General features: G+C 39.0%; 2 protein-coding genes across 5 annotated transcripts in view; one reads left to right on the forward strand and one right to left on the reverse strand.

Moving 5' to 3' along the window:
• Positions 1 to 976: 976 nt before the first annotated feature.
• flot1b (flotillin 1b) lies at positions 977 to 12,701 on the forward strand. Its single transcript, XM_037783498.1, has 13 exons — positions 977 to 1,122; positions 5,234 to 5,284; positions 5,753 to 5,828; positions 6,023 to 6,113; positions 7,255 to 7,398; positions 7,543 to 7,662; positions 8,125 to 8,220; positions 8,890 to 9,042; positions 9,203 to 9,384; positions 9,539 to 9,584; positions 9,748 to 9,885; positions 10,933 to 11,097; positions 11,183 to 12,701. Exons 2-13 carry the CDS (start codon positions 5,242 to 5,244, stop codon positions 11,210 to 11,212), a joined length of 1,284 nt encoding a protein of 427 aa, XP_037639426.1. The 5' UTR covers positions 977 to 1,122; positions 5,234 to 5,241; the 3' UTR covers positions 11,213 to 12,701.
• Positions 12,702 to 13,157: 456 nt separating this feature from the next.
• The window catches only part of ddr1 (discoidin domain receptor tyrosine kinase 1), a 47,809-nt gene continuing 36,410 nt past the window's right edge, over positions 13,158 to 24,556 (reverse strand). For 3 of the 4 annotated variants that reach the window (XM_037783495.1, XM_037783493.1, XM_037783494.1), the window contains 8 exons: positions 23,799 to 24,006; positions 22,677 to 22,799; positions 20,053 to 20,354; positions 19,817 to 19,944; positions 18,395 to 18,592; positions 18,034 to 18,301; positions 16,819 to 16,968; positions 13,158 to 15,216 (listed from right to left, as the gene is read on the reverse strand). In XM_037783495.1, the coding sequence (XP_037639423.1) occupies positions 15,076 to 15,216; positions 16,819 to 16,968; positions 18,034 to 18,301; positions 18,395 to 18,592; positions 19,817 to 19,944; positions 20,053 to 20,354; positions 22,677 to 22,799; positions 23,799 to 24,006 (1,518 nt within the window). In that variant the 3' untranslated portion in view covers positions 13,158 to 15,075. The remainder of the gene's footprint in view (positions 15,217 to 16,818; positions 16,969 to 18,033; positions 18,302 to 18,394; positions 18,593 to 19,816; positions 19,945 to 20,052; positions 20,355 to 22,676; positions 22,800 to 23,798; positions 24,007 to 24,556) is intronic. The other variant, XM_037783496.1, reaches the window with a different exon arrangement.

Consider the following 24,556-nt stretch of genomic DNA (forward strand, 5'->3'; position numbering starts at 1 on the left):
TGGATCGGATGGGTGTGTCAGGCTCATGTTCCCAGCTCCTATCAGACAGGAGCAAATCCAAAACCCTGCATGTCTATGATATAATCAGATTAGAGTTTTAACAGAGGATTACAGAGTACAAACTAATCTCTGCTGCTGGATGATTTTTATTTATATGAAACTGGTTTCAAAATTCTTGATATTATATTGCATTAAAATTACTTCAACTAAATGTATATTTTACTCAACTGAAATATATATATATACAGTATATATTATTCTGATAATGAGTGTACTTTTACTTTTGGTACTTTAAGTATATTTTTATACTAATACTTACATAGCCTACTTTTACTTAAGTAAATTTATAAATGCAGTACTTTTACTTATAACAGAGTATTTCTAGACAGTGATATTGCTACTTTTACTTATGCAAAGTAAAAGGTCTGAATACTTCTTCCACCTCATAATATAATGATAGATAGATAGATAGATAGACAGATAGATAGACAGACAGACAGACAGACAGACAGACAGACAGATAGATAGATAGATAGATAGATAGATAGATAGAGTGTTTGGTTACCCATAAGTCTTTATAGATATTTAAATCAATATCCTCCTCACAAACACTAAACATACACTTCCACGCAACACACACACACACACACACTTGTTTTTTTTAAAATATATTTACTGTATTGTTATTGTTGTTATTATATATATCTTGTCCTAATTGTTTGTTATCACTATTATGTAGTCATATTATTTCTTTATATTAATCTTGTCTCTAGGTGAAGGCTTCAGATAAGCCCAGTGTTTTTTTTTTGCCTCTTCCTGCACTGTATATTATTCATTTATTTTTTTGTTATGTTGTATATTCTTAAATTGTGCAAAACAAATAAACAAAATAAACAAGTGCAGTGAATGTGCAGTTACCACTATCCACCACTAGATGACGACATAGAGACGTCACTAGTGCAGTGATGATGGGCGTGGTCACTACGTCACTGCAGACTTCCCACTCTCCTTCTTCTTACAACACATTTCTACCATTCCAGTTGACGGAAAGCAGCTTAGTGACTGACCGTAGCAACACAGCCTCCATTTAACAGGATTGCTTTTTACATTGACCGCATCTCGGTAAGTTAAACCTGAACAACCAGTTATTACATCGTTTAGTTGTAGTTAATAGCTGCGGTATAAAGCTAAACGGTGGGCTGTTTTCTACAGGCGTAACGTTAGTGACGTTATCGTCAGCATAGCAGGCGAGCTAGCCTCAGTCTGCAGGCCGTTATTCGGTTTTTCCATTTAATCCACTGAACATCTGATGTTATTGTTTCAGCACAGAGCTGTTTATACTGTTATAACTCATATATACGACTCATTGCTCGTTAAGGTTGAACAGGTTATTGTTAAACCGACTGACCTGCTTTGTATTGGGGGTTGTTTGGAGTGGGTGGAGCTGTCTGGTTCTCTCTGTCATATGAGATAAGGAAGCTTTAATTAAAGGTCCCATATTATATTATAACAAAGTGATGTTTTTCATGTTTTTTTATTATAAAGCTTTTTTAGGGAGTATTTCTAATCTGTGAAGCAACTTGTTATTGATCTCAAATAAATGTAGTGAGGTAGAATTATGAATTAATTTAGAAAAAAAACATAAATAAAATAAAACATAAATTAAAATGAATAATTATTAAATACAATAAAAAATAAAATAAGAATACTCAAAGTACAAATATATCAAGATTCTACTCAAGTAAATTAACGTTACTTGGGCAAATGTCCTTATTTGTTTTCCACCACTGTATATAATAAATATAACACTCTTAAAGGTCCCATATTATAAAAAAGTGAGATTTTCATGTTTTTTTATTATAAAGCAGGTTTAAGTCCTATATAAATACTGTGAAAGTATCGAAACACTCAATCCACAGGGAAATACACACACAGCCCATATTCACAAACTCTGCATTTGAAACAAGCTGTCAGGATTTCTGCCCATTTGTGATGTCACAAATATACAATATTTAGACCCTTGACACACTATTTGTCAATATTTTCATTGTGGTGCCATCAATGTAAGATGCATTTAAAGATCCCATATTATGCTCATTTTCAGGTTCATACTTGTATTTTGTGTTTCTACTGGAACATGTTTACATGCTGCGGAAGCACCGAAGTGTTTTTTCCTGTTATAACTCATATTCGACGAAACATTGCTCGTTAAAGGGGAACAGGTTATTGTCAAACCGACTCCACTGCTTTGTGTTGGGGTTGTTTGGAGTGGGTGGAGCTGTCTGGTTCTCTCTGTCATATGAGATAAGGAAGCTTTAATTAGAGGTCCCATATTATATTATAACAAAGTGATGTTTTTCATGTTTTTTTATTATAAAGCTTTTTTAGGGAGTATTTCTAATCTGTGAAGCAACTTGTTATTGATCTCAAATAAATGTAGTGAGGTAGAATTATGAATTAATTTAGAAAAAAAACATAAATAAAATAAAACATAAATTAAAATGAATAATTATTAAATACAATAAAAAATAAAATAAGAATACTCAAAGTACAAATATATCAAGATTCTACTCAAGTAAATTAACGTTACTTGGGCAAATGTCCTTATTTGTTTTCCACCACTGTATATAATAAATATAACACTCTTAAAGGTCCCATATTATAAAAAAGTGAGATTTTCATGTTTTTTTATTATAAAGCAGGTTTAAGTCCTATATAAATACTGTGAAAGTATCGAAACACTCAATCCACAGGGAAATACACACACAGCCCATATTCACAAACTCTGCATTTGAAACAAGCTGTCAGGATTTCTGCCCATTTGTGATGTCACAAATATACAATATTTAGACCCTTGACACACTATTTGTCAATATTTTCATTGTGGTGCCATCAATGTAAGATGCATTTAAAGATCCCATATTATGCTCATTTTCAGGTTCATACTTGTATTTTGTGTTTCTACTGGAACATGTTTACATGCTGCGGAAGCACCGAAGTGTTTTTTCCTGTTATAACTCATATTCGACGAAACATTGCTCGTTAAAGGGGAACAGGTTATTGTCAAACCGACTCCACTGCTTTGTGTTGGGGTTGTTTGGAGTGGGTGGAGCTGTCTGGTTCTCTCTGTCATATGAGATAAGGAAGCTTTAATTAAAGGTCCCATATTATATTATAACAAAGTGATGTTTTTCATGTTTTTTTATTATAAAGCTTTTTTAGGGAGTATTTCTAATCTGTGAAGCAACTTGTTATTGATCTCAAATAAATGTAGTGAGGTAGAATTATGAATTAATTTAGAAAAAAAACATAAATAAAATAAAACAAATTAAAATGAATAATTATTAAATACAATAAAAAATAAAATAAGAATACTCAAAGTACAAATATATCAAGATTCTACTCAAGTAAATTAACGTTACTTGGGCAAATGTCCTTATTTGTTTTCCACCACTGTATATAATAAATATAACACTCTTAAAGGTCCCATATTATAAAAAAGTGAGATTTTCATGTTTTTTTATTATAAAGCAGGTTTAAGTCCTATATAAATACTGTGAAAGTATCGAAACACTCAATCCACAGGGAAATACACACACAGCCCATATTCACAAACTCTGCATTTGAAACAAGCTGTCAGGATTTCTGCCCATTTGTGATGTCACAAATATACAATATTTAGACCTTTGACACACTATTTGTCAATATTTTCATTGTGGTGCCATCAATGTAAGATGCATTTAAAGGTCCCATATTATGCTCATTTTCAGGTTCATACTTGTATTTTGTGTTTCTACTGGAACATGTTTACATGCTGCGGAAGCACCGAGGTGTTTTTTGTTGTTATAACTCATATTCGACGACACATTGCTCGTTAAGGGGAACAGGTTATTGTCAAACCGACTCCACTGCTTTGTGTTGGGGTTGTTTGGAGTGGGTGGAGCTGTCTGGTTCTCTGTGTAATATGAGATTAGGAAGCTTTAATTAAGGGTCTGGCTTCAGTGATTGACAGAGACATATGCCAGTTGTAGCCTCTGAGTTATTACCACACTCTTGACTGTCTTTACAACCCAAACAATCCATCAATTCAATAACAAACTCTTGAGATAATTATACTTATTGTAATGTATTATATGCAATGTATTGTTTTCTTTTTTCTTATCTGGACCTTGAGTCTGCAATAAAGTTTGAATTGAATTGAATTGAATTGAATTGTGGTTGCCAGGTGCAAAAAACACTACTATCGAGGAATGAAATGTGTGTAGTAGCAATTCAATAATGTAATAATACTCAATTACAAGTAAAAGTCTTGCATACAACATTTTACATGAATAAAATTGCGGAAGTGACACCAAAATGTACTTATCAAATGTAGGAAGTATTCGTGCAGAATTTGCATCTTTAAGAGTGTTATAATTTATTATATACAGTGGTGGAAACAACTAAGGGCATTTGCCTAAGTAACGTTAAAGGTTCAATATTATGCTCATTTTCAGGTTCATACTTATATTTTGTGTTTTACTAGAACATGTTTACATGCTGTTATGTTAAAAAAAAACTTTATTTTCCTCATACTTTCAGCCTGAATATACCTGTAATCACCCCTCTGTCTGAGACGCTCCGTTTTAGCGCATTTTGACGGAATTACAATAGAATTGCGTTGCTAGGCAACAGCTTGGGTTCATGTGTACTTCCTGTCAGCTGATGACATTCACATCCACTGCAACCAGGAATAAACTGGGACACATTTAGAATGTTTACGTTTAAAATTGTGTCAGGGGTCTAAATATTGTATATTTGTGACATCACTAATGGGCAGAAATCCTGACAGCTTGTTTCAAATGCAGAGTTTCTGAATACGGACTGTGTGTATTTCCCTCAGGATTTAGTGTTTCGATACTTACACAGTATTTATATAAGACTTAAGCCTGTTTTATAATAAAAAAAAACATGAAAATCTCACTTTTTTATAATATGGGACTTTTAAGGTTCAACACAGGAAATAGTGTTTGATACTGTCATAAAACTATAATATTGTTTATGACCATGAGCAGTAGTGCATGTTCTTTATAACACAGAAATACAAATATACTTTGGTATCCAATTTTTTTTTTTTTACCACCTAAATGCACCCCAGTGATATCCAAGAAACAACGATGCTGTCTTTTCCTTAGCTAACTGTATGTCCATACTTTGACACGGTTTTGCTTTCATTTGTTTTGCCTCAAATCAGGAATCAAGATGTTTTACACGTGTGGACCCAATGAAGCTATGGTGGTGTCTGGTAAGATATTTGCATTGATTTCTTTTGCCTACATTATTAACATTATTTCTCACAATAACGCAGGATGTTTAGAAAGCATCCTGCCTCCATGATGATGTAATATTGTTTCAAACCTGCTGGAGGTCACTGTACTATATGATGAGTCATAGTAACCCTGTAATAAAATGAGACATGATTTGTTTATAGTGGAACAGTGTCATGTGATTTAATCACCACATGTCTTGTGATAAGATGTTGAGCAACACTTAGAGGCAGTTTGGGTTAAGCTGGGAATTTTCCACTTTGCTGTAACGTGCACTCTCAAGCTGTCATGACTAAATAGCTTTATATTCATCTTGTTGTAATACAGGGTTGCAAGTTGAACTATATCCTGAATCCAGTTGCTCTATATGAGTCACTAGTTGTATGTTAGTGAATGGTGGTGTGTTGTTTATGTTATGTGTTCTCCCCTCCCCTCTTTCCATCCAGGCTTTGGCCGTTCTCCTCCTCTGATGATTGCTGGAGGAAGAGTGTTTGTCCTTCCATGTATTCAGAAGATCCAGAGGTGATCCTATTTTCAATCTCTTGTTTCTCATACCTGCCTGATTTTTTGTATTGGTCAGCTAACTAGGGAAATGAATGTTGATAGAAGAGACGTGTCTGTTCTGAATGCTGCATCCATTAACAGTCTGCTTGGAAAATTGTTTTTCTGGTTGATAATTGACTTAATTTCCTCTGTCTCTCTCTTTTGCTTCTCAGAATCACGCTCAACACCCTGACTCTAAATGTGAAGAGTGACAAAGTCTACACCCGTCACGGCGTCCCTATCTCTGTCACTGGCATTGCACAGGTATGCTTAAATTGAGTCAAAACGCTGTGCATGTTTCAACAAAACAGTTATTATAATAGATTAAAAATATTTTTCACAGATAGTTAGACACCAAAAGGTAGGGATGATGATCAGCGGCTATTTAAAAGCAACACAGAAATCGGCTCTTGCACATACAGACCTGATGCTCTCTGTATGACTGATTAATGAAGGATTTACAGTATGAGTGGATGGGAACAAGAAACTAGAGTGCGATTACATTGAAAATACAAAAAAAAGGAACAAAAGAAAATTAAACTAGTGTAAATATTTTTGCAAGTACACAAGGCTCATCAGTACTATATATAAACCCACATCATGCATGTTCAGTTTGAAGGTTTTCAATCTCGGAACCCATCGGCTATCGGCAAGGGGCTATATTTCTGGAGTTCCGGTGTAGCCAGTGGATATCTGGGCCAGGACTTCCTTTTTCCGTGCGCTGCTCATTTACAGTCCGATTTGCAACTTGAGATGCAAGACTAGAGTTGGAGTTGAGAGATGCCGTGCACGACCGGATTGTTTCACAAGTAGCCAGTTTTTACAAGCTAATTTGAAACCTATAAAAAAGTAAATCATCATCAGACGATAGCCAATGGGTTCCCAGATTGCTTTTTGCCTCTTTCCACCTCTTTTGGTCTCCACACGGACTGTTTAACTGCATTCAACCAAAGCCTGCTCAAACGTGATCAATACCACAATTAATACTACTACAATAAAATCATGGTCAATACTACGACTACAAACAGAAAACCAGAAAGCTTCCGATACCAAAATCTTGTCCTGTTGCCTACATGTTCTGCATATGAATGCATGTAGCGATTAGAAGGTTATTTACTGTTAGTAAACAAGGGAAAGGGAAACTACTCAGGCCCGATGGAGAGGATCAATGGGACGCCCCACAGGGAAAGAATCTAGTGAGTTGATGGTTATTTGTAAAGGAAGCTGCATGGTTTTGCAAAATAGAAAGAAAAAGAACATCTGACTGTGGCATCTTTACATTTTTGTGCTACTGACTAGTAAATTGTAAATTTAAAGTCTGATAATGTCTGATTTTTGCTGTTGAAAACTGTGTATTTCATGTCCAACTCGCTTTTTCACCTTTCCTTTTCCTGTCTTTTTCCAGGTGAAGATCCAGGGCCAGAACAAAGAGATGTTGGCCACAGCCTGTCAAATGTTCATGGGCAAGTCTGAGATTGAGATCGCCCAGATTGCTCTGGAAACACTGGAGGGACACCAGAGAGCCATCATCGCCCATTTGACTGTGGAGGTTGGTTTACTGACCTCGTCAAATGGATTTGCTCCACATTTTCCTCCCATAAAAGATTGTTCAGAGGTTTTATGTGCATGACTTATCACTAACTTTACCACTAAGTGATTGTCCAACTATGAATACATCTTTCTTTGTGTACAGGAGATCTACCAGGACCGTAAGAAGTTCTCCGAGCAGGTCTATAAGGTGGCCTCCTCTGACTTGGTCAACATGGGAATTGGTGTCGTCAGCTACACTCTCAAAGATGTTCATGATGATCAGGTACTTTATGTCTGTTTGGGTTCATTTGAGTGCTAATGACAAAAATCTGACGATCAAAACACCAAACATGAATTCCTGGAGCAGCAGGAATCTGTCACTGTGTCACTGTGAGCCTGAAAGTTTTTTTTATATGAAAGCTTTTAGCCTTGCATGATGTCCTCTTTTACAGTAATGCATTTAACTGATTGGTATTGATGCACTGTCTCTGACTCACCAGACCCCCAACTGCTCTTTACATTAGTGATGAATTAGGCCTAAGTGCTTCAGTGGTAACCACACCATCTCTTGTATTTCTTTGGCTAATGCACTACCTTCCTTTTTACTGCGAGCTGTGTGTTGTCTCATAGTTGACTGTCACTGTTTCCCCCTGTCTCTGTCTCTCTGTCTCTGTTCCCATCTCTCTGTCTCCATCTCTCTGTCTCTGTCTCTCTGTCTCTCGGTCTCTGTCTCTCTCTCTTGCAGGACTACCTACACTCCCTGGGTAAAGCCAGAACAGCCCAGGTGCAGAAGGATGCCAGGATTGGAGAGGCTCAGTACAAAAGAGATTCTGTCATGAGGGTAAAGCTTCTTTCTTCATCCCTGACACTCTGCCTATGTCCTATGGCTGGCTTTATATAATAAAAAATAAGCCAGTACCGAGGAGTATCAAAACTTCTCCAGTCAAACGATACCTGCAGTAACTGCTGTATGAGCACTGTGCTTTGCGGCGGCAATTAAGTAGCCAGTGGGCCACACACACCGCTTCCATTCACATGATGTGTATTGAATAGGGGTGTAACAGTATGTGTAATTGTATTGAACCGTTCGGTACGGGACGGTCCGTTCTGTCTGCGACATCCTTTCAGTATTTGAGTCCCTTAACTGTTAAAGTAAGAATTATTGCTAATGAGTAACTGTATAATATTATAATTATCAAAACAAATGATTTTTTTCTTTTTGCATTTTATTTGTTTTCCCTATTGTACCGAAAACGTACCGAACCGTGACCTCAAAACTGAGGTGTAATACCGAACCGTGAATTTTGTGTACCATTACACCCCTAGTATTGAATGAAGTACTCTCTTGGTATCACTTTAAGGGTATTGGTATTGGTATTGGTAATGGTAAACAAATGATACTCAGCTCTTCTATGTGCTCATATGGATAATCTGCAAATGAGAATAATCCTTGATTTGAAAAGAAATACCAAAACTCCTCTGTTTCTGTCCTGCTACGTTCTCTGTACAGGAGGCCCACGCCATGCAGGAGAAGGTTTCAGCTCAGTACAAGAACGAGATTGAGATGGCAAAAGCCCAGAGAGACTACGAGCTGAAGAAGGCGGCCTATGATGTTGAGGTCAACACCAAGAAGGCTGAGTCAGAGATGGCCTATCAGCTTCAGGTACAGTTCATGGTCTGATCTTCTGAGCTGTGAATTGCGGTGGCTGGTTGAGTTTTACCAATACGATTAATCCAGATTGTAGATGATACCCGATTACTTTTCAGCGATAGAAGGCCGAGTGGTGTTGGAATTTACCTTTTTCCTGTGCTTCCCTCGTCAGGTGGCCAAGACCAAGCAGCGCATCGAGGAGGAAAAGATGCAGATTCAGGTGGTGGAGCGAACGCAGCAGATTACACTGCAGGAGCAGGAGATCATCCGCAAGGAGAAGGAGCTGGAGGCCAAAGTGAAGAAGCCTGCAGAGGCGGAGAAATACAGACTGGAGAGGCTGGCTGAGGCGTCTCGGTGAGTGCTAGAGCCGTAACACTGAGAGTTGAACATCTGTAAAACACATAGAAATCAAGTGATGTGCATCCGAACAGCACCGAGAGGGACAAAATTAAATATGAAATCACTTAAAACAGTTGAACAATCTGCAATCTGTCTTCACTCCCGGCAGCCTGCAGCTCATCATGGAGGCTGAAGCAGAGGCCGAGTCCATCAGAGTGAGTCCTGCCGCGTGTTTCCTGTTTTTCTGAAAATACTCCCATCTCATTTCCTGCTTCTCCCTCCCTGTCTGTTCACTATATCACATATACCAAACATTATTACTTCCAGATGTTGTAGTCCTGTACACTTATGTCTATGTGTGTGTGTGTGTCTATATAGATGAGGGGCGAAGCAGAGGCTTTTGCTGTGGAGGCTAAGGGCCGCGCTGACGCCGAGCAGATGGCCAAGAAAGCAGAGGCCTTCCAGCAGTACAAAGATGGAGCCATGGTGGACATGCTGCTGGAGAAACTGCCACTGGTCAGTCTGACTCTTATGGATGAATGAATAGATGAAGATAAACGTATGAGCTGTGTGATGAAATACTGTGTGATTATCAAACCTTGCAAACTATGAGTGACCATTTGTACGGCTTTGCTCTAACAAAAGTTGCCACCTCTAGGTTTTTTTAATCACTCAGTAGAATTGCTGTTGGTACCACAGCATGACCTCATTATAGAATACCCTGGTATTAGTCTTATTTTACTGTAATGTAGTTTTTTTTTTTTTTTCATTTGACAGCAAATATATCTATTTTTTTAATAATTTTTATTCAGTTAGCCTTTCCACTTGCTTCACTTTTATTTCACAGTAACTTAGCGACACATAATTAATTCATATTCAGTTAATTTGATCCTATTCATTTGGGAATTATTTTCATTTTTTAGCACACTAAACTTATTTTATGATTGAGAGACTTATTTGTTTGCACAATAAAGCAAAGCAGCAGAAATATGACAACAAAAGAAGAGAAGTTGTGCAGGTGAGATTAAAAAACAACAACACAGGGCTTATAGAAGGAATCTCACCTCAGTAAGCATTATAAGCAAATACAAAAGTCATATAATCAACAAAATTAAACAAACAAGCAAAAATAAAATCTAAATATTTCTTACATCCAATTTTTTATTATATCCACCCACAACCACTGAACAAAAAAAATATATTATTATTTTATCATTAAGCAACTTAAAGGCCTTTTAAAGATTTCAAACAAAATATGGAATTAGTTTTTTTTTAATTCCTCTTCCTTGTTGGAGTGAAGTTGCGTGGCTCTCAATATCACACACGACTTTTTTCAGTTCAAGAAAAGGTTCTCGTTTGCTTCCCAATTTTTTGGCAATTTCTTAAAAAACTTTCAGTTATAAAAAGTGAAAATGTTGCCATTTCGCCCCCCTTTACTCTGTTAAATCCAATCACATACATTATGTTGGATTGATTATAATTTCTTCAAATGTTGTCTTCCTAAATTTTCACTGTCCTCCCCGTTTCACTGCATTAACGCCTCTGTTCTCTCTCATCCTACAGATGGCGGAGGAGATCAGCAAGCCGCTGTGCGCGGCTCAGAAGATCACGATGGTGTCCAGCGGCGGCTCAGAGGTGGGAGCAGCTAAACTCACTGGAGAGGTGCTAGATATCATGACCAGGCTGCCCGCCGCTGTGGAGAAACTCACCGGCATCCGCATCTCCCAGGTAAGCTGGAGAGTTTGTGTGAAAGACAGATGTGAGACAGAACGACTGCTGCGGGTATCTCATGTTTCTCTCATTGACTTTGCAGGTTGGACTAACGCCCGCCCTTGTCCTTTAAGAAGAGAGGGAGAGAAGAAGTAATCAGGAGAGGTGTTACTAATATTCAGACTCGGAGCTCCACATCTCCTCCTTGTGCCTATAATCACTGTAATGACGCTGCAGCACCGTAGTCTTGTTTGATCACCTGTGTGCATGTATCTGTGTCTCTTTTTCATGTTCCTCCTCCATCTAAATGTCATTTTTTCATCATTCATTATTTGGTTCCTTATGTTTCTGATTGGTTGTACTTTTCTGCTGTGAGTGACGGCAAAAGCAGATACAATTATTAATGAAGCTACTTTTTTTACCAGGAGACAAAAGCCTCCAAGTAGGATTTCCTGTCTTTATTGTTTTATATGCAATTTTTTTTGTACTTAACTGCAACCAGCCTCGTTTTCTCTGCATTGGGATTTGGTCAATCAAATGACATCAGTTTTTTTTAACTTCTACTAATGTAGACATTTTTTTTGGCTGTAGTTTAGTGCCTTTCAATTCAGTAAATGATGCTGAGCTCTTTATCGCAGCATGACCTCATAGTTTTGTGTGTGGACGAATCGTCGCTACCATTGTAGTTCTGTAGAATTGACAACCTAGCCTCATGTTGTGTTATCCACTCGTCCGTTATAAAGAGACGTTGGGATGTTGATAGTTTACGCCACGTCTCTTTTGTAATAACCGACTAGTCCAAAATCACATCAGTGGAAAGATCGTCTTTGTGTTTCAGAGTGAAGGGGGAGGAAGTGGTTGATGGGAACGACCTAAAAGGGTTTCCTGTTGAAAGTAATGAAAGTCTGTTGTGGTGGAAAACATGTCGTTGACTTTTCACTCTGCTGCAGTGTCTTCTGGAGTCTTGGTCTTTATATGACAAGAGTAAAGAAGAAGCATCCCCTACTAACCAACTAACCTGCCTGCTGCTTCAATGTGCTTGCTGTCTAGAGTTTAAACTGAATTATGAGAGATTCTATTATGATTTTTGTTCTTTTATATGGTGTACTGACTTTCCATGATAATGTGATTCCGAGTATTACAGACTTTGACAGATTTTAGCTCTTGCATGTTGGATGGCGTTGAATAACAGTTCAGCACCTCTGATCGGGAGCTCCTTTTTTCTGACTCTTCTCTAGCAGTTAAAAGCTTTCCAGCTGCCAAGCCATATGCATTTTGTTACCGCCAAGTGCCTGGTCAAAACTCAACGGTCAAGTCAAGTTGACTTCTTTACTTATTACACTTCTCTGTCAGGGATTTTTTCCTCACACCCAACTGATCCTAAGCCATTGACCGTCACTAGCGACGGCCGTAGATGATAAGCCAAATCAGTCTCTACTTGTGTTGATTTATCTTGTGACTAATATTTCCCTTAAAAAATGTGTTGTTGCATGTCTGTACTTCAAGTTGACATAATTATTACATAGCTTTCAAGTTGTATACTAGTCACATATTAGAGATTTATCTGTAGTGAAATATTCTGAGATGAGGTAGACATTAAAATGACTGTTTAATCACTGAAACTTGTTGCCGTCTTTTTTCTCCCCATCAGATTACTTCATTGAAGCAATCTTCATTTAAAGAGGACCTATTATGCTCATTTTCAGTTGCATACTTACCTGTATTTTAGGTTTCTACTAGATATGTTTATACTGTATGCATTAATGTTCAAAAAGCGCTTTATTTTTCTCATACCGGCTGTGCTGCAGCATCGCTTTTCACCCTCTGTCTGAAATGCTCTGTGTGAGCAACAGTGTTAATAACCTGATAATCATTCAACAATCAATTTTGTTCCTCATCAAATGTGAAGATTTGCTGCTTTTCTCGGTTTTATATCACTGTGAATTGAACATCTTTGGGTATTGGACTGTTGGTCGGACAAAACAAGCAATTTGAAGACGTCACATTCAGGCTCTCGGAAATTATGAAGTGCATTTCTCTACATTTATCGATAATGGAAATAAAACAATAGTCACAGCCCTAGGGCATGTCTTGATTTATTTGAAAAGTTTAACTTTATTAAAACATCTACAAAAATAGACAACAATGAATTACAATGGCATCAAGGTAGCAAGCGTTCTACAGAGATACAGAAGACCCCAAAATGTAACAAAGAGTTTTCCATATATTAGTAAAGGAAATTACAATTCTGTCCTTTAAATATGTACATACTATTATGCTCAACCTCAAAGACACTAAAGGATGAAATCAGACATCAAGGAGTGTCTAAGTACATACAGAATATATAAAAATATGTTGAAATTAGTTGAACTACAGTGTATCAAAAATGACTCAACCATTCACAATCAGTAAACATGTGTTACTTGATAATCTTGATCACCTCAGGACTGATTTACAGTGCTATACAATCAGTAAGGTAGACAGCATTGATTCTAACGCCGTCAGCTTAATGTACTAACATGGGATAATGCAGAGGTTGATGTTGACGTTCACACTGAAAGCAGGACTCCCAGAATTCCCTGTTTGAGTATAACTGTGTTTTTAAAGTACAGTAACGCATTTGGATGAGCGAATATTGATTAATCGATGAGAAAATGTGTCTCAACACACCGAAACAAAAGGTTGTCATACATTTTAAAATGAGATGAATTGATGGTGCCATTCCATTTGTTAAATAATATTTTACATCTCGTGGTTTGGCGATGCCTTGTAGGGGGAGGATTTAACAAGGCAGACAGATGTTCGTTGGTAAACATCTGAAATCACTGCAGGTGAAATGCGTTAGAATCCACATCGACCGGAATCATATCAGGCTCCTCACAGAGAAGGCAGCCAGGGATATGCATGTAGGATTTAAAGTGCAGCTGGTTGTGGAATTTTTACATCTTTTTCTTTGTGTCTGGGTCGCAGCCAGATACACAAAAAAACGCCAAAACACCTGAGCAGGCGCATCTGAAGATGTTCCGGCCTCTGCCATCTCGGCTGGCAGTATCGTCTCTCTGCTTGGAAAAGCCGTTCCAGTTTTTGTGGGTCACGTGTCATCATCGGCGGCAGCAGGCCCTCGTCTTCTGTGCCTAATTTCTCAGGTTTGAGAAGTCCATTTTGCACCAGGGATACAGTTCTTCTCTGGGGTTAAAAAACGCCTTTTTGACTACAATGGGGGGTCGGTGGTTGGGAGCAAACTTGACGTAATAAACACTGCAGAAATGCCGCTGTTGTCTGGTCCACAATAACTTTGAGTTACAGCTGTGGATGTGGGTCTCTATGTAAGGTTTTGGGGTTGAGATAGAGGATGGTTAAAGATGTCATGTCAACAAACATGGTGAGATCTGAAGTTAGCCATCAGACATGTCTGACAATTCACTGACTTTTTGTGGCAAAAGGGGCTGAAACATGGAGTAATCTTGATTTAGACTGATTAAAATGTGTACAGTAGGTGTACCTGTTACCCAGCACATAGCATTTGAGATGGATAAATAAAAAACGTAATAATTGTTCATGTCCTAGCTTCCTATGGTCGTAGTTTGAGAGTATTTCCTGTCATTTAGCCTCTGCAGCTTCCTGTGTCATTAACTCTACAGCACTTAATCAACCTGTCACACAAACCCTCATTGCATTAAAGTGTCTGAGAAGAGAGAAAGTTCCTATGCAGACTGCACCCACCACCCGTGAACTCTTACCTGGCTAAAGCTGGGGTTAGTTTTGCCTTTGGGGTTTGGGGTTCTGATTTGGAAACAAACCGAACCAGCGGTGTCTCAGCCCCATCCACCCCAAAAAAAGTACAAATATAAAAGCGAGCCGCTTCCTCTCCCTTCTCATCAGCCCCTGCTGTGCAGCACCTCCACCACACCTTCCCACTGTAGCAAGGATGCGTAAACGTACGAGACGTTTTCCCCTCTTTAGCGTTGCCTTTTCTCCTCGTTGTGTTTCTCTCTTTTACACCATGTTCATGGCGTCCTCGGTGAGAAAGGAGTGGATGTCGGCGAAGGACGGGCGGAGCTTGCAGTCTCTGTTCCAGCAGCTCAACATGAGCTCGTAGAGACCCTGAGGACACACAGCCGGCCTGCTCAGATACACCTGAGAGAGACAGAGAGGGAGAACGGTGTGTGAAGGTGGGCGCCTTTTTATTAGTGAAACCTTTTTCACGTGTGATAAAAACCCACCAGATTTAAACTCTGACATGTAAATATGAGAAAACCGGTATTGACAATAACCGTGATATTTAAAAATTAAATATTTATATCATGTTAATAATACACATATGATAATATTGTTTAAATAATCCAGTGCCTTTTAAATCATTTTATATATACAGTTATGGTTACAGACTCTCTCTCCACCTCCCTACACACATATTTGCCAAAAAAAAAGAGACTAAACTCATAATAAACAAAGTAAACAGGAATTGGACTGATCATTTTCTATAGATATCATGATAATATTATCGTGAATTCCTTTGGCCATGATAATGTAGTGAAAATCTGATATCGTAACAGATCTAATCAGTAATTTCACTAACACAGTTTCTCTCCTGCTTTTAATAAATATAAGCTATACTTTTGGTTTCTGGATGTACTGCCTGAGTTTGGTGATTTGCAGATAAACACGACTCTTTAATTGGTTTTAAGAATAGTGATTTGAACAATGTGTTGCTCTACTAAATGCTCAAACAGATGAATAAGAGGTGTGGCCCCGAGACCGGCCACTAGAGGGCCTCTGATATCATGAACCTCCACACAGTCAATGATGAGAATGTGCTCCGGTTGCTGCTTTGCATCAGGGTTATTATCGGAAATGTAAAAGAACTCGAACTAAAACAAAAATAAGAGGTGGAAAATATTGTTGTAAACTGAAACTAAATACAAAAAAAAAGAAAAACTAAACTGAAACGATATTGGTTAAAATAAAATAAAAATGAACATAAATTCATGTTCGTTTTAGTTTTTTAACTCTCATATATCGCTACCGAAAAAAAAGGAGACGGCACAAATTTACGTCAACTCTCATGACTTTGAACCACAAATATTGAACGGACTTGACATCCCAGGAGATGGCGCTATGTAACAATTGCTTCACAATTAATCCCTTATTGTTTTACACATACAGTCTAATCTTGTAGAATTAAATAACAAGAAAATGATTAAAATATTGAAATTGATAAAATGCCATTTAACTAAGCATTCAGCTCAGGACTAATGTTAACCAACTGGAGTCGGAATCAAATCAGGTGACATGTTTGCTCCTGAGTGTGGTAGTGAAAGAGTACTCAAGTTGATTCCCAAATCAAAAGACTTAATCATTTTGGTCATTCCTACACAGTTCTCCAACCATTTGTATGTATATGTAGCTACATACTTCTGAGACATTATAGCTGAAAAACAAACTAAAACTACTGTAAAAATAAACAAAATATCTAAAAACTAAAACGAAACCTTTCTGAAAAACTGAAACTAAACTAAAACTAGCAAACACACTAAAACTGCAAATCAATTATAACCTTGCTTTGGATTCAGTGGCATATATTATACATGCAATATAATAGAGCAAGCACACATTATGAAATTCAACAAGAGCTCAATGTGAAAACAGTTGATGAGAGTGAAGGACAGCCTTAATCAGTAGGAACAAAGTGTTATTATGTGAATGAACAACTGAGGACTGAAAGACCGGGTGTAGTACCTGTCTGCCCTGGTCTCTGAAGAACTCGCCAGCGTTGTCGATGACTTGTTCATCTGTTAGGTTGGAGTACGGCTGCTCCTGACAAACGCTTAACATCTCCCACAGAGTGACACCGAACGCCCACACATCGCTGGCTGTGGTGAACTTACCCTGAGAGCACACAACCACACAGATAGACACACACCATATTTTCCATCAGTATCAACATTATTATCCGCATCATCATCATCATCATCATCATAGGACGGCAAATTGTTGGTAAGGGATTACACGTTTACTGGATTTCTTTTACATTTGAGTACATCAATATTAAAATTTACTGTCAGATTTATTTATTGTTTATATTTGTACTATTATTTTTAAAAGGAGCAGAAGGGGTTAAACACATTTTCCTCTGGATTTCATGTCTCCGTGAACCCAAATGTTGTATTTCCTGCTACACAAAGACACCGACTACCTCAGTTTACAGTAAACAAGCTCCTGTTGTTGCACATACAAATAGAAAGTCTTTCCATAATACAAACTGAAGAGATAAAAGTGGAGAAAACAGCAACAGATTCCCTATAAAATAGTTTGTATTTTTTAAACACAGGTTAATTCCAAATTTACGCTAAATTTTTGCGAGGAAAAACTTGCATGGCCATTTTCAAAGGGGTCCCTTGACCTCTGACCTCAAGATATGTGAATGAAAATGGGTTCTATGGGTACCCACGAGTCTCCCCTTTACAGACATGCCCACTTTATGATAATCACATGCAGTTTGGGGCAAGTCATAGTCAAGTCAGCACACTGACACACTGACAGCTGCTGTTGCCTGTTGGGCTGCAGTTTGCCATGTTATGTTATTTGAGCATATTTTTCATGCTAAATGCAGTACCTGTGAGGCTTTCTGGACAATATTGTTATTTGGTTATGTGTTGATAATTGATTTCCATTAATAAATATATACATATTTTTGCATAAAGCAGGTATATTTGCCCACTTCAATGTTGATAAGAGTATTAAATACATAATAAATCTCCCTTTAAGGTACATTTTGAACAAATACAAAATGTGTGATTAATTTGCAATTAATCACAATTAACTATGAACAATCATGCGATTAATCATGATTAAATACTTTAATTGATTGACAGCCCTATAATTCATACAACATACAGTATTGCAACCATCACACACCATCAGATGCACACACACATATTCGTGTCCTCTCACCATGAGTATACACTCCCAGGCCATCCAGCGTATCGGCAGCACTGCTCTGCCCTGGATCCTGTAGTAGTCTCCAGCGTACAAGTTCCTGCTCATGCCAAAGTCAGCTATCTTGATGTGACGCTCGCCGCCCTGATCTTCTCCGCTCTCACCCCTCTCACCTCCGACCAGACAGTTACGCGTGGCCAAGTCCCGGTGCACAAAGTTGAGGGAGGAGAGGAACTTCATTCCTGAAGCAATTTGGCTGGCCATGGCGATGAGGGCCGGGTAACTGGTGACAGATGGAGGGAATAATAAATAAATCAGAACTATGACTGTGTGTTCATTTATATCTGTGTATATGTGTGATGTGTGTCTGGTTTACCTGATGGTCGGGGTGTTGTGTGAAGGCCCTGTCTTGTCCAGAAGCACTCGGTGGGACAGATACTGGTTCAGGTCTCCACATTCCATGTACTCCGTCACCATACAGAGGGGATCGCTGCTCACACACACTCCCAGCAGACGGATGATGTTCGGGTCCTTCAGGCGAGACAGGATCTTCACCTCCTTCAGGAAGTCGTTCCTACCAGGACGAGGAGAAACCGAGATGAAGGGATGTCGCAAAGGAAGGATAAAGAGTGAAACATGCTTATTTTAGGCCTAATGTAAAAATAAAATCGATTGAATCAGCACCCCCCCCCCGCCTGCAGCTCCAGGCAGCTGTTGGACCATTGATTTGTTTTGCTGGTCAATATGTTTTGTGTTGCTCTGGCTCTCATTTAAACCTGTGGATAGCCACTCTCAGCATATAAGCTCACATGAGATGGGAGATTTATCTGCCCAGTGCAAAAAGTGCAGAGAGCCAAAGTAAACAAGCAGCTGGTGAATGAATAACACAGAGGCCCAGATATTTCTTTTCTCAGGAGCTTGGGGACCAAATCAGGGCGAATGTGAGAAAAATGTGAGAAAATATTGGACTTGTATTTGACAGGTGAAAGAAATCTCTACCCTGCTTTTACTGAACATTTAAGTAATGTCATGTAGTTGATTACCAACACATTAGCTAAAAGGAACTGATACGTTTATACAGCATGTGAAGGCTGGGGGCTCTGAATTTGTTGTGAAGTCCACATGGTGCCCTCTTGAGGTCAAATATCACCTGAAAAGTCACATTTCTGTCTCGCAATCAGCTTTCATCTACCTATTCATTTGTGAGTACTTATTCTATTCTAATATTATGCATTTCCTTTCTTTATGATCACAATTATTATTATTTTAATACATTTAAATTTATTTTCCACTTATTTACCTACCATTATTCTGATTAACATTATTATTATTACTACTATTAATATTTTGGTCTGTTTGTTTGGCTCGTTCGCCTTGCTTTTATTTTTATTTTTTCCCCTCACATAAAATGATTGCTGTTGTGTTAACATATGATTATGTTATGGCACGTTCTTTGTCTTATTCATTGATATGATGAAATGATTTTGTATCTTGGAGAACAAAGTACATGTCTGGTTTAATTGAGTCAATAAATAAGTAAAAAAAAAATGTTTTTAAAGCTACAGCTAAAACAAAAAATGTGTTGAATGGTACATTCCTAAAAAATCTATTTCTAAGAATTCCCTGATACAACCTGACTTCTCAAGGAAGTCTATTTCCTGGCCCCTATGTCTGCTTTACACTTGTAAATATAACCAGATACTCCAGAAATCCAACGAGCCGCTGCAGTTCAGTGAACACGTACGAAGAGGAGAAAAGTCAACAACAATGAAGCTCTGCTGTGTATGATGTTACAGACCTGGCGTTCTTGGAGGCGTCCGGGCGCAGGATCTTCACTGCTACCAGAAGAGGGCGACCTTTTCTCACATTGAAGGGGAACTCCAAGTTGGGAAGGTCCTGTGGGTTCTCGATTTCACACAGGTGCACCTTTCACCAAAGAAATGCAGACATTGTTAAAGCAAAACCACCCTTCCACCCACACACACACCCACATACACACACACACACATACATCTGTCTGAGGTCATTCCTCACCTCTCCAAACTGCCCCTCTCCCAGCTTCTCTTTGAAGATGAGACACTGGCGCTGCAGCTCCGGCAGCGGGGTGGCGTCGGCCCCGGGGCTTGAGGAGGCCAAGGCGGGCACGGCGTAGGTGTTGTTGCCGCTGACGCCCTGCAGGCTCACGATGTCTGCCTCAGCGTAATGAGGAACGCTGGGAGGCAGTGGGGGAGACACGGGGGGAGACAGGGAGGGGTAAGGAGGCGAGCCAGGGTAGGGAGGAGGCTCCTCCTGAGTCGGGGGGAAACCCTTCTCCATGTCCATGTCCAAACCACAGGCTGGAGGGAGGAGGACGAGACAGACAGGGTGGATGAAACGGAGAGATTAGAAGAACTGTGTGATTAAATAACAGCTTTGTTTTGCTTTAGGATGGTCTGTGAGTGAGAGAATCACATGCTATCACAAATTCAGACAACTTGGGATAGTTTGGATTTGGAGAAATCTCATTGGACAATAACAACAACAAAAACTCTTTGTACAATACTTTACAAAAAATCATAACTTCACAAGGTTCTGTTCAGAAAACAGAAGCTTAAAACGGAAAAAATCTACCTAATACAATAAAACACAGGATAATAATCTTAACTAAGTACATTTACTTACGTAAGTACAGTTTTGACATACTTGTACTTTACTTGAGTATTTCCATTCCCTGCTACTATATACTTCTACTTTACTACATCTCAGAGGGAAACATTGTACTTTTTACTGCACTACATTTATTTGACAGCTGTAGTTACTTGTTTTTAAATTAAAATATAAAACATGCTGTGGTTATACGATATGATACCCTGCCAATAGTACACTGTATCTGAAATTGACTCCACATTGATGAACCACATCATTAAAATGCTCTTAGTGATAAAAGCTGAATAATATTCTATAACAATATAACACTGAAAAGAGCTGTTCTGCATCATGAGTACTTTTACTGTTGATACTTTAAGTATATTTAGCTGATAATACTTCTGTACTTTTACTTAAGTAACATTTGGAATTCAGAGTATTTATAACAGAGTATTTTTAGACTGTTGTATTTCTACTTTTACTTAAGTAAAGGATTTGAGTACTTCTTCCACCTCTGGCCACAACACAAATGCTGTGGATCGGCCTTGCGGTGCCTAATATTACTATTTCTCCTGCTTAATTCCTGGACATGTGTCGGATCATGTAGCAGGTATCCAAATCAGGAAAACACATAACTGAACTTCTTGTGATGGATGAGTTAAGACTTTTTCTAGAATCAATCTTTCTGGGACAGTGCAGCGGTCTTTTAAACTCACTTACAATATACTGCTGAACTTACAGATCAATTTTAGAGTTTTAATTTTACAAAGGTGTGTCAACTTAACATTCAACACGATCAGCTTTCTAGAGGCTCTGACAGCGCACATAAGTCAAAGACTTGTGGGGACTGTGGCTGAATATCAAGTAGTTATACCTTAGTTAATATGATATTGCAAACACTGCTACGAATACGTACACTGTTAGGATTGATTTATAAAAATATTAAATAAGAATGTGGACACCAGGCCTACAAGTATTCTTCTAAGTACTGAACCCTTAACGCCTGTTTTTTAAATGAGTGCCTTTGTGATTCCACAGATTCACACAGTGGCGCTTTTTGTTTAGCAGGTATAATGTTTACCATGTTAGTATGCTAACAATTGATGGTGGTGCTAGATGAAGTCGGGGGATCACCAAAGTCAGTAGGACTCATCCTCTGGGCACCACAAATTTCTTAGGGCTGTCCTCGACCAAAGACATTCTTAGTTGACAAACAATTTTGCCAACTAATAGATTAGCTGATTTAATTGTCAGATCTGTAAAACTGAGTTTCTCCACAAAGAATCACACAAAAGCACCACTTCAAATCTTGTGTTTATCAGAGATGTGCTCATACGTTTCTTGGAAATAAGTCATTCAAAATGAAAAAAGCATAAAAAAACAACTTATCGACTAAAGAAATCTTAGTCGACTAACGCCGAATTCAACGGCGAAGTGCGGCTCACTGCATAATTACATTTTTCTGTGTCCGGGAGGCGTATTCATGTGTTTCAGGCAGGAAGAAATGATTTGTAACATAGGTCAACATGTCACAGGAGTCACAGGATCTGTTTACTGATTGGCTGCAGGTCCTCTCTGGCCACACAGCTTTTCAAAGACATTGCATGGCAGCTTGCCGCTGCTCTGGTGTGAATTCAGCATAACACCAAAACGATCAATAAGTAGACTAATCGACTAGGCGCCAGTCCTAAAATTTCTGTACAAAATTTCAAACAAAGGCGACTATGAGTTTGTCAGTCTTTGGGTAACATTGAAAATCGGTACAATTCCCCCAAATACCAAACTATCCCTTCAAACAAGGTTATTTTCAGTGGTGAGTGAATGAGAGTGACTAATTATGTGAGTAATAGGAGGGATGATGAAGGTCAGACACATGCAAAAGAGATTAATCATTGTATCCAAGAAGCATTTCTTTGTGCGGTGACTGTGAGAGCACGTCTAAAGCCCCAGCCCTGATAGGTCGATAGGTAAGTAGGTAGGTAGAGAGGTAGGACCCCCTCCTCACTGTGTTGCCCCAGTCTGAGGTCTCTTACCCTGGGGCACATTGAGGCTCTTTTCCTGAGCCTGATTGGTGCTGGGGACGACTAGGGGTCTCGAGCCTTTTCTGTGATCTGACAGGAGCAGGTGATGATAGGCTGGGTTGTTTAACAGCAAGGCTGGGAGGGCACACACGCATAAACACACAAACACGCACGGGACGAGGGCGGGGTACACGCAGGAACCACGATATGGACCATATGGATCGTACAAAGTGGCACATGACACAAAATACACACACACAAACAACGAAACACAAAAACAACCATTAGCATGACTCTGTTAGCATATCCATTATAACACAGGGGAGGCGGGAGGGGTTGCACTGACACGTGGAGCACAGAACAGATGAGCATAGCAAGAACAGGCAAAGTTAACACAACTCAAAAAAAAAAAAAACAGTGGATGAAATAATGTTTCTGTTACTCGTGTTATTTCAAACTCACACAGGCGCCTCGTAAAGACGGCATGCAGACCTCCTGTGGCGCAATGCAAGCCAAAGAATGCTTTTTCTCTCTTTACTCCTCTTTTTCTCCTCCCTCTTTCCTTTTTCTTCCCTTTTCTCAGAACAATGGCTCTTTTGTGCTCCCCTCTGCTCTGTGCATCTTCTTGGAGGCACCCTTCCTTGCGGGGTGTTTTGGCTTGATTTACTTTTGTTTGGTGTGGTGAACTACATTGTATGACCATTGTTTTCCTGATATGCATGCCACATTTCCCTCCTGCTGCTTCCTCTTTGCCCTCTTTCCCATGAGGTTGCTTATTGATAGGATCAACAAACGGAATTTTTCGGTTGCGAAAGCACGAAGACACGGCACGCAAACGAGGAAGTTTGCACAAACCACATACATGTTTGTAGAAATTTAAATTCTGTACATATGGGAAGTTGCATTGTTTCACAATTTCCACTGACTCCATGCTAATTGTGTGGTTGACTATAGATCAATCTTTGTCCACATGTATTCAGCATGTGGTATGTTTTACTGCATGTCAGCTCGTGGTATGTCACACTACTAATGTTCTATGTCACGCTACTAAACTAAATGTCTTTGGACTGAACCACTCAGCTCCAGCAGAAACGACAGACCCCATCTTGTGTATAAATGCTGTTTGTAACTCACCTGTGCTGTCTCTCTGATCCCTCGGCCGCAGCAGAGCGCTGGGCTCTTGGTACTCTCCTTCTCCCTCTCTGTCGTGGTCGCGGTCGTCAGGGAAAGTGTGGATGCGCTGGTAGCGGCTCGAGTAGCTGTGTGTGTTGTTGATGACCACGTTGTCCGAGGGGACTGACAGGTGAACCCGCAGCTCATCGCTGGATAGACTGCCCTGGGCCTGGGAGGGAGAGGATCCACAGGTAAGGCAGGAAATATACACTCAGTTGCTAGTTTATTAGGTGAAACTAATGCAGTCTAATACAGCAATAAACCTTACATTCATGAAAATGTTGATCATAATCGTTCATAATCGTTGGAAGTCAAAATCGTAATTGAAATTGAATATCGATTAATTGCACAGCCCTACTTTGAAGGCAGTTCTGATTTAAGGGATGGCTGTGGTCGTCTAAGGTTTTTCCACTTGAGCGTTGCACTGCTTTTCCGTGGTGATAGGACAGTGGGGTTTGTTTGCAGCCTGTAATTGTTCTGCCCAATTTGACTACTTTGAAAAGCTTTGTTTTACCTACCTGTATCAAATAAACTGGCAAGTGAGTGTAAATGCATCACTTGAATCCCTAAAGCAGATGGCGAGCAAACTGTGGAAATATCTTTGAACAATTTGAAGAACAAGGATTCTCACAAAACATCCAGATGGAGATCCAGTGCTCGTCTGCCAAAAGACCGGCAGTTGTTATCTCAGCCTGCTATCAATCATTTAAACTTGGTTA

This window comes from Sebastes umbrosus, chromosome 11 (genome assembly GCF_015220745.1).
Source record: "Sebastes umbrosus isolate fSebUmb1 chromosome 11, fSebUmb1.pri, whole genome shotgun sequence".
Classification (NCBI taxonomy): Eukaryota; Metazoa; Chordata; class Actinopteri; order Perciformes; family Sebastidae; genus Sebastes; species Sebastes umbrosus.

Bases quoted from the DNA above. Each gene is read 5' to 3' on its own strand.
- flot1b (XM_037783498.1), top strand. From the start codon at position 5,242: ATGTTTTACACGTGTGGACCCAATGAAGCTATGGTGGTGTCTG. The intron at 8,221-8,889 runs GTAAAGCTTCTT...TTCTCTGTACAG, and splicing joins AAAGAGATTCTGTCATGAGG to GAGGCCCACGCCATGCAGGA. The intron at 9,585-9,747 runs GTGAGTCCTGCC...GTGTCTATATAG, and splicing joins CAGAGGCCGAGTCCATCAGA to ATGAGGGGCGAAGCAGAGGC.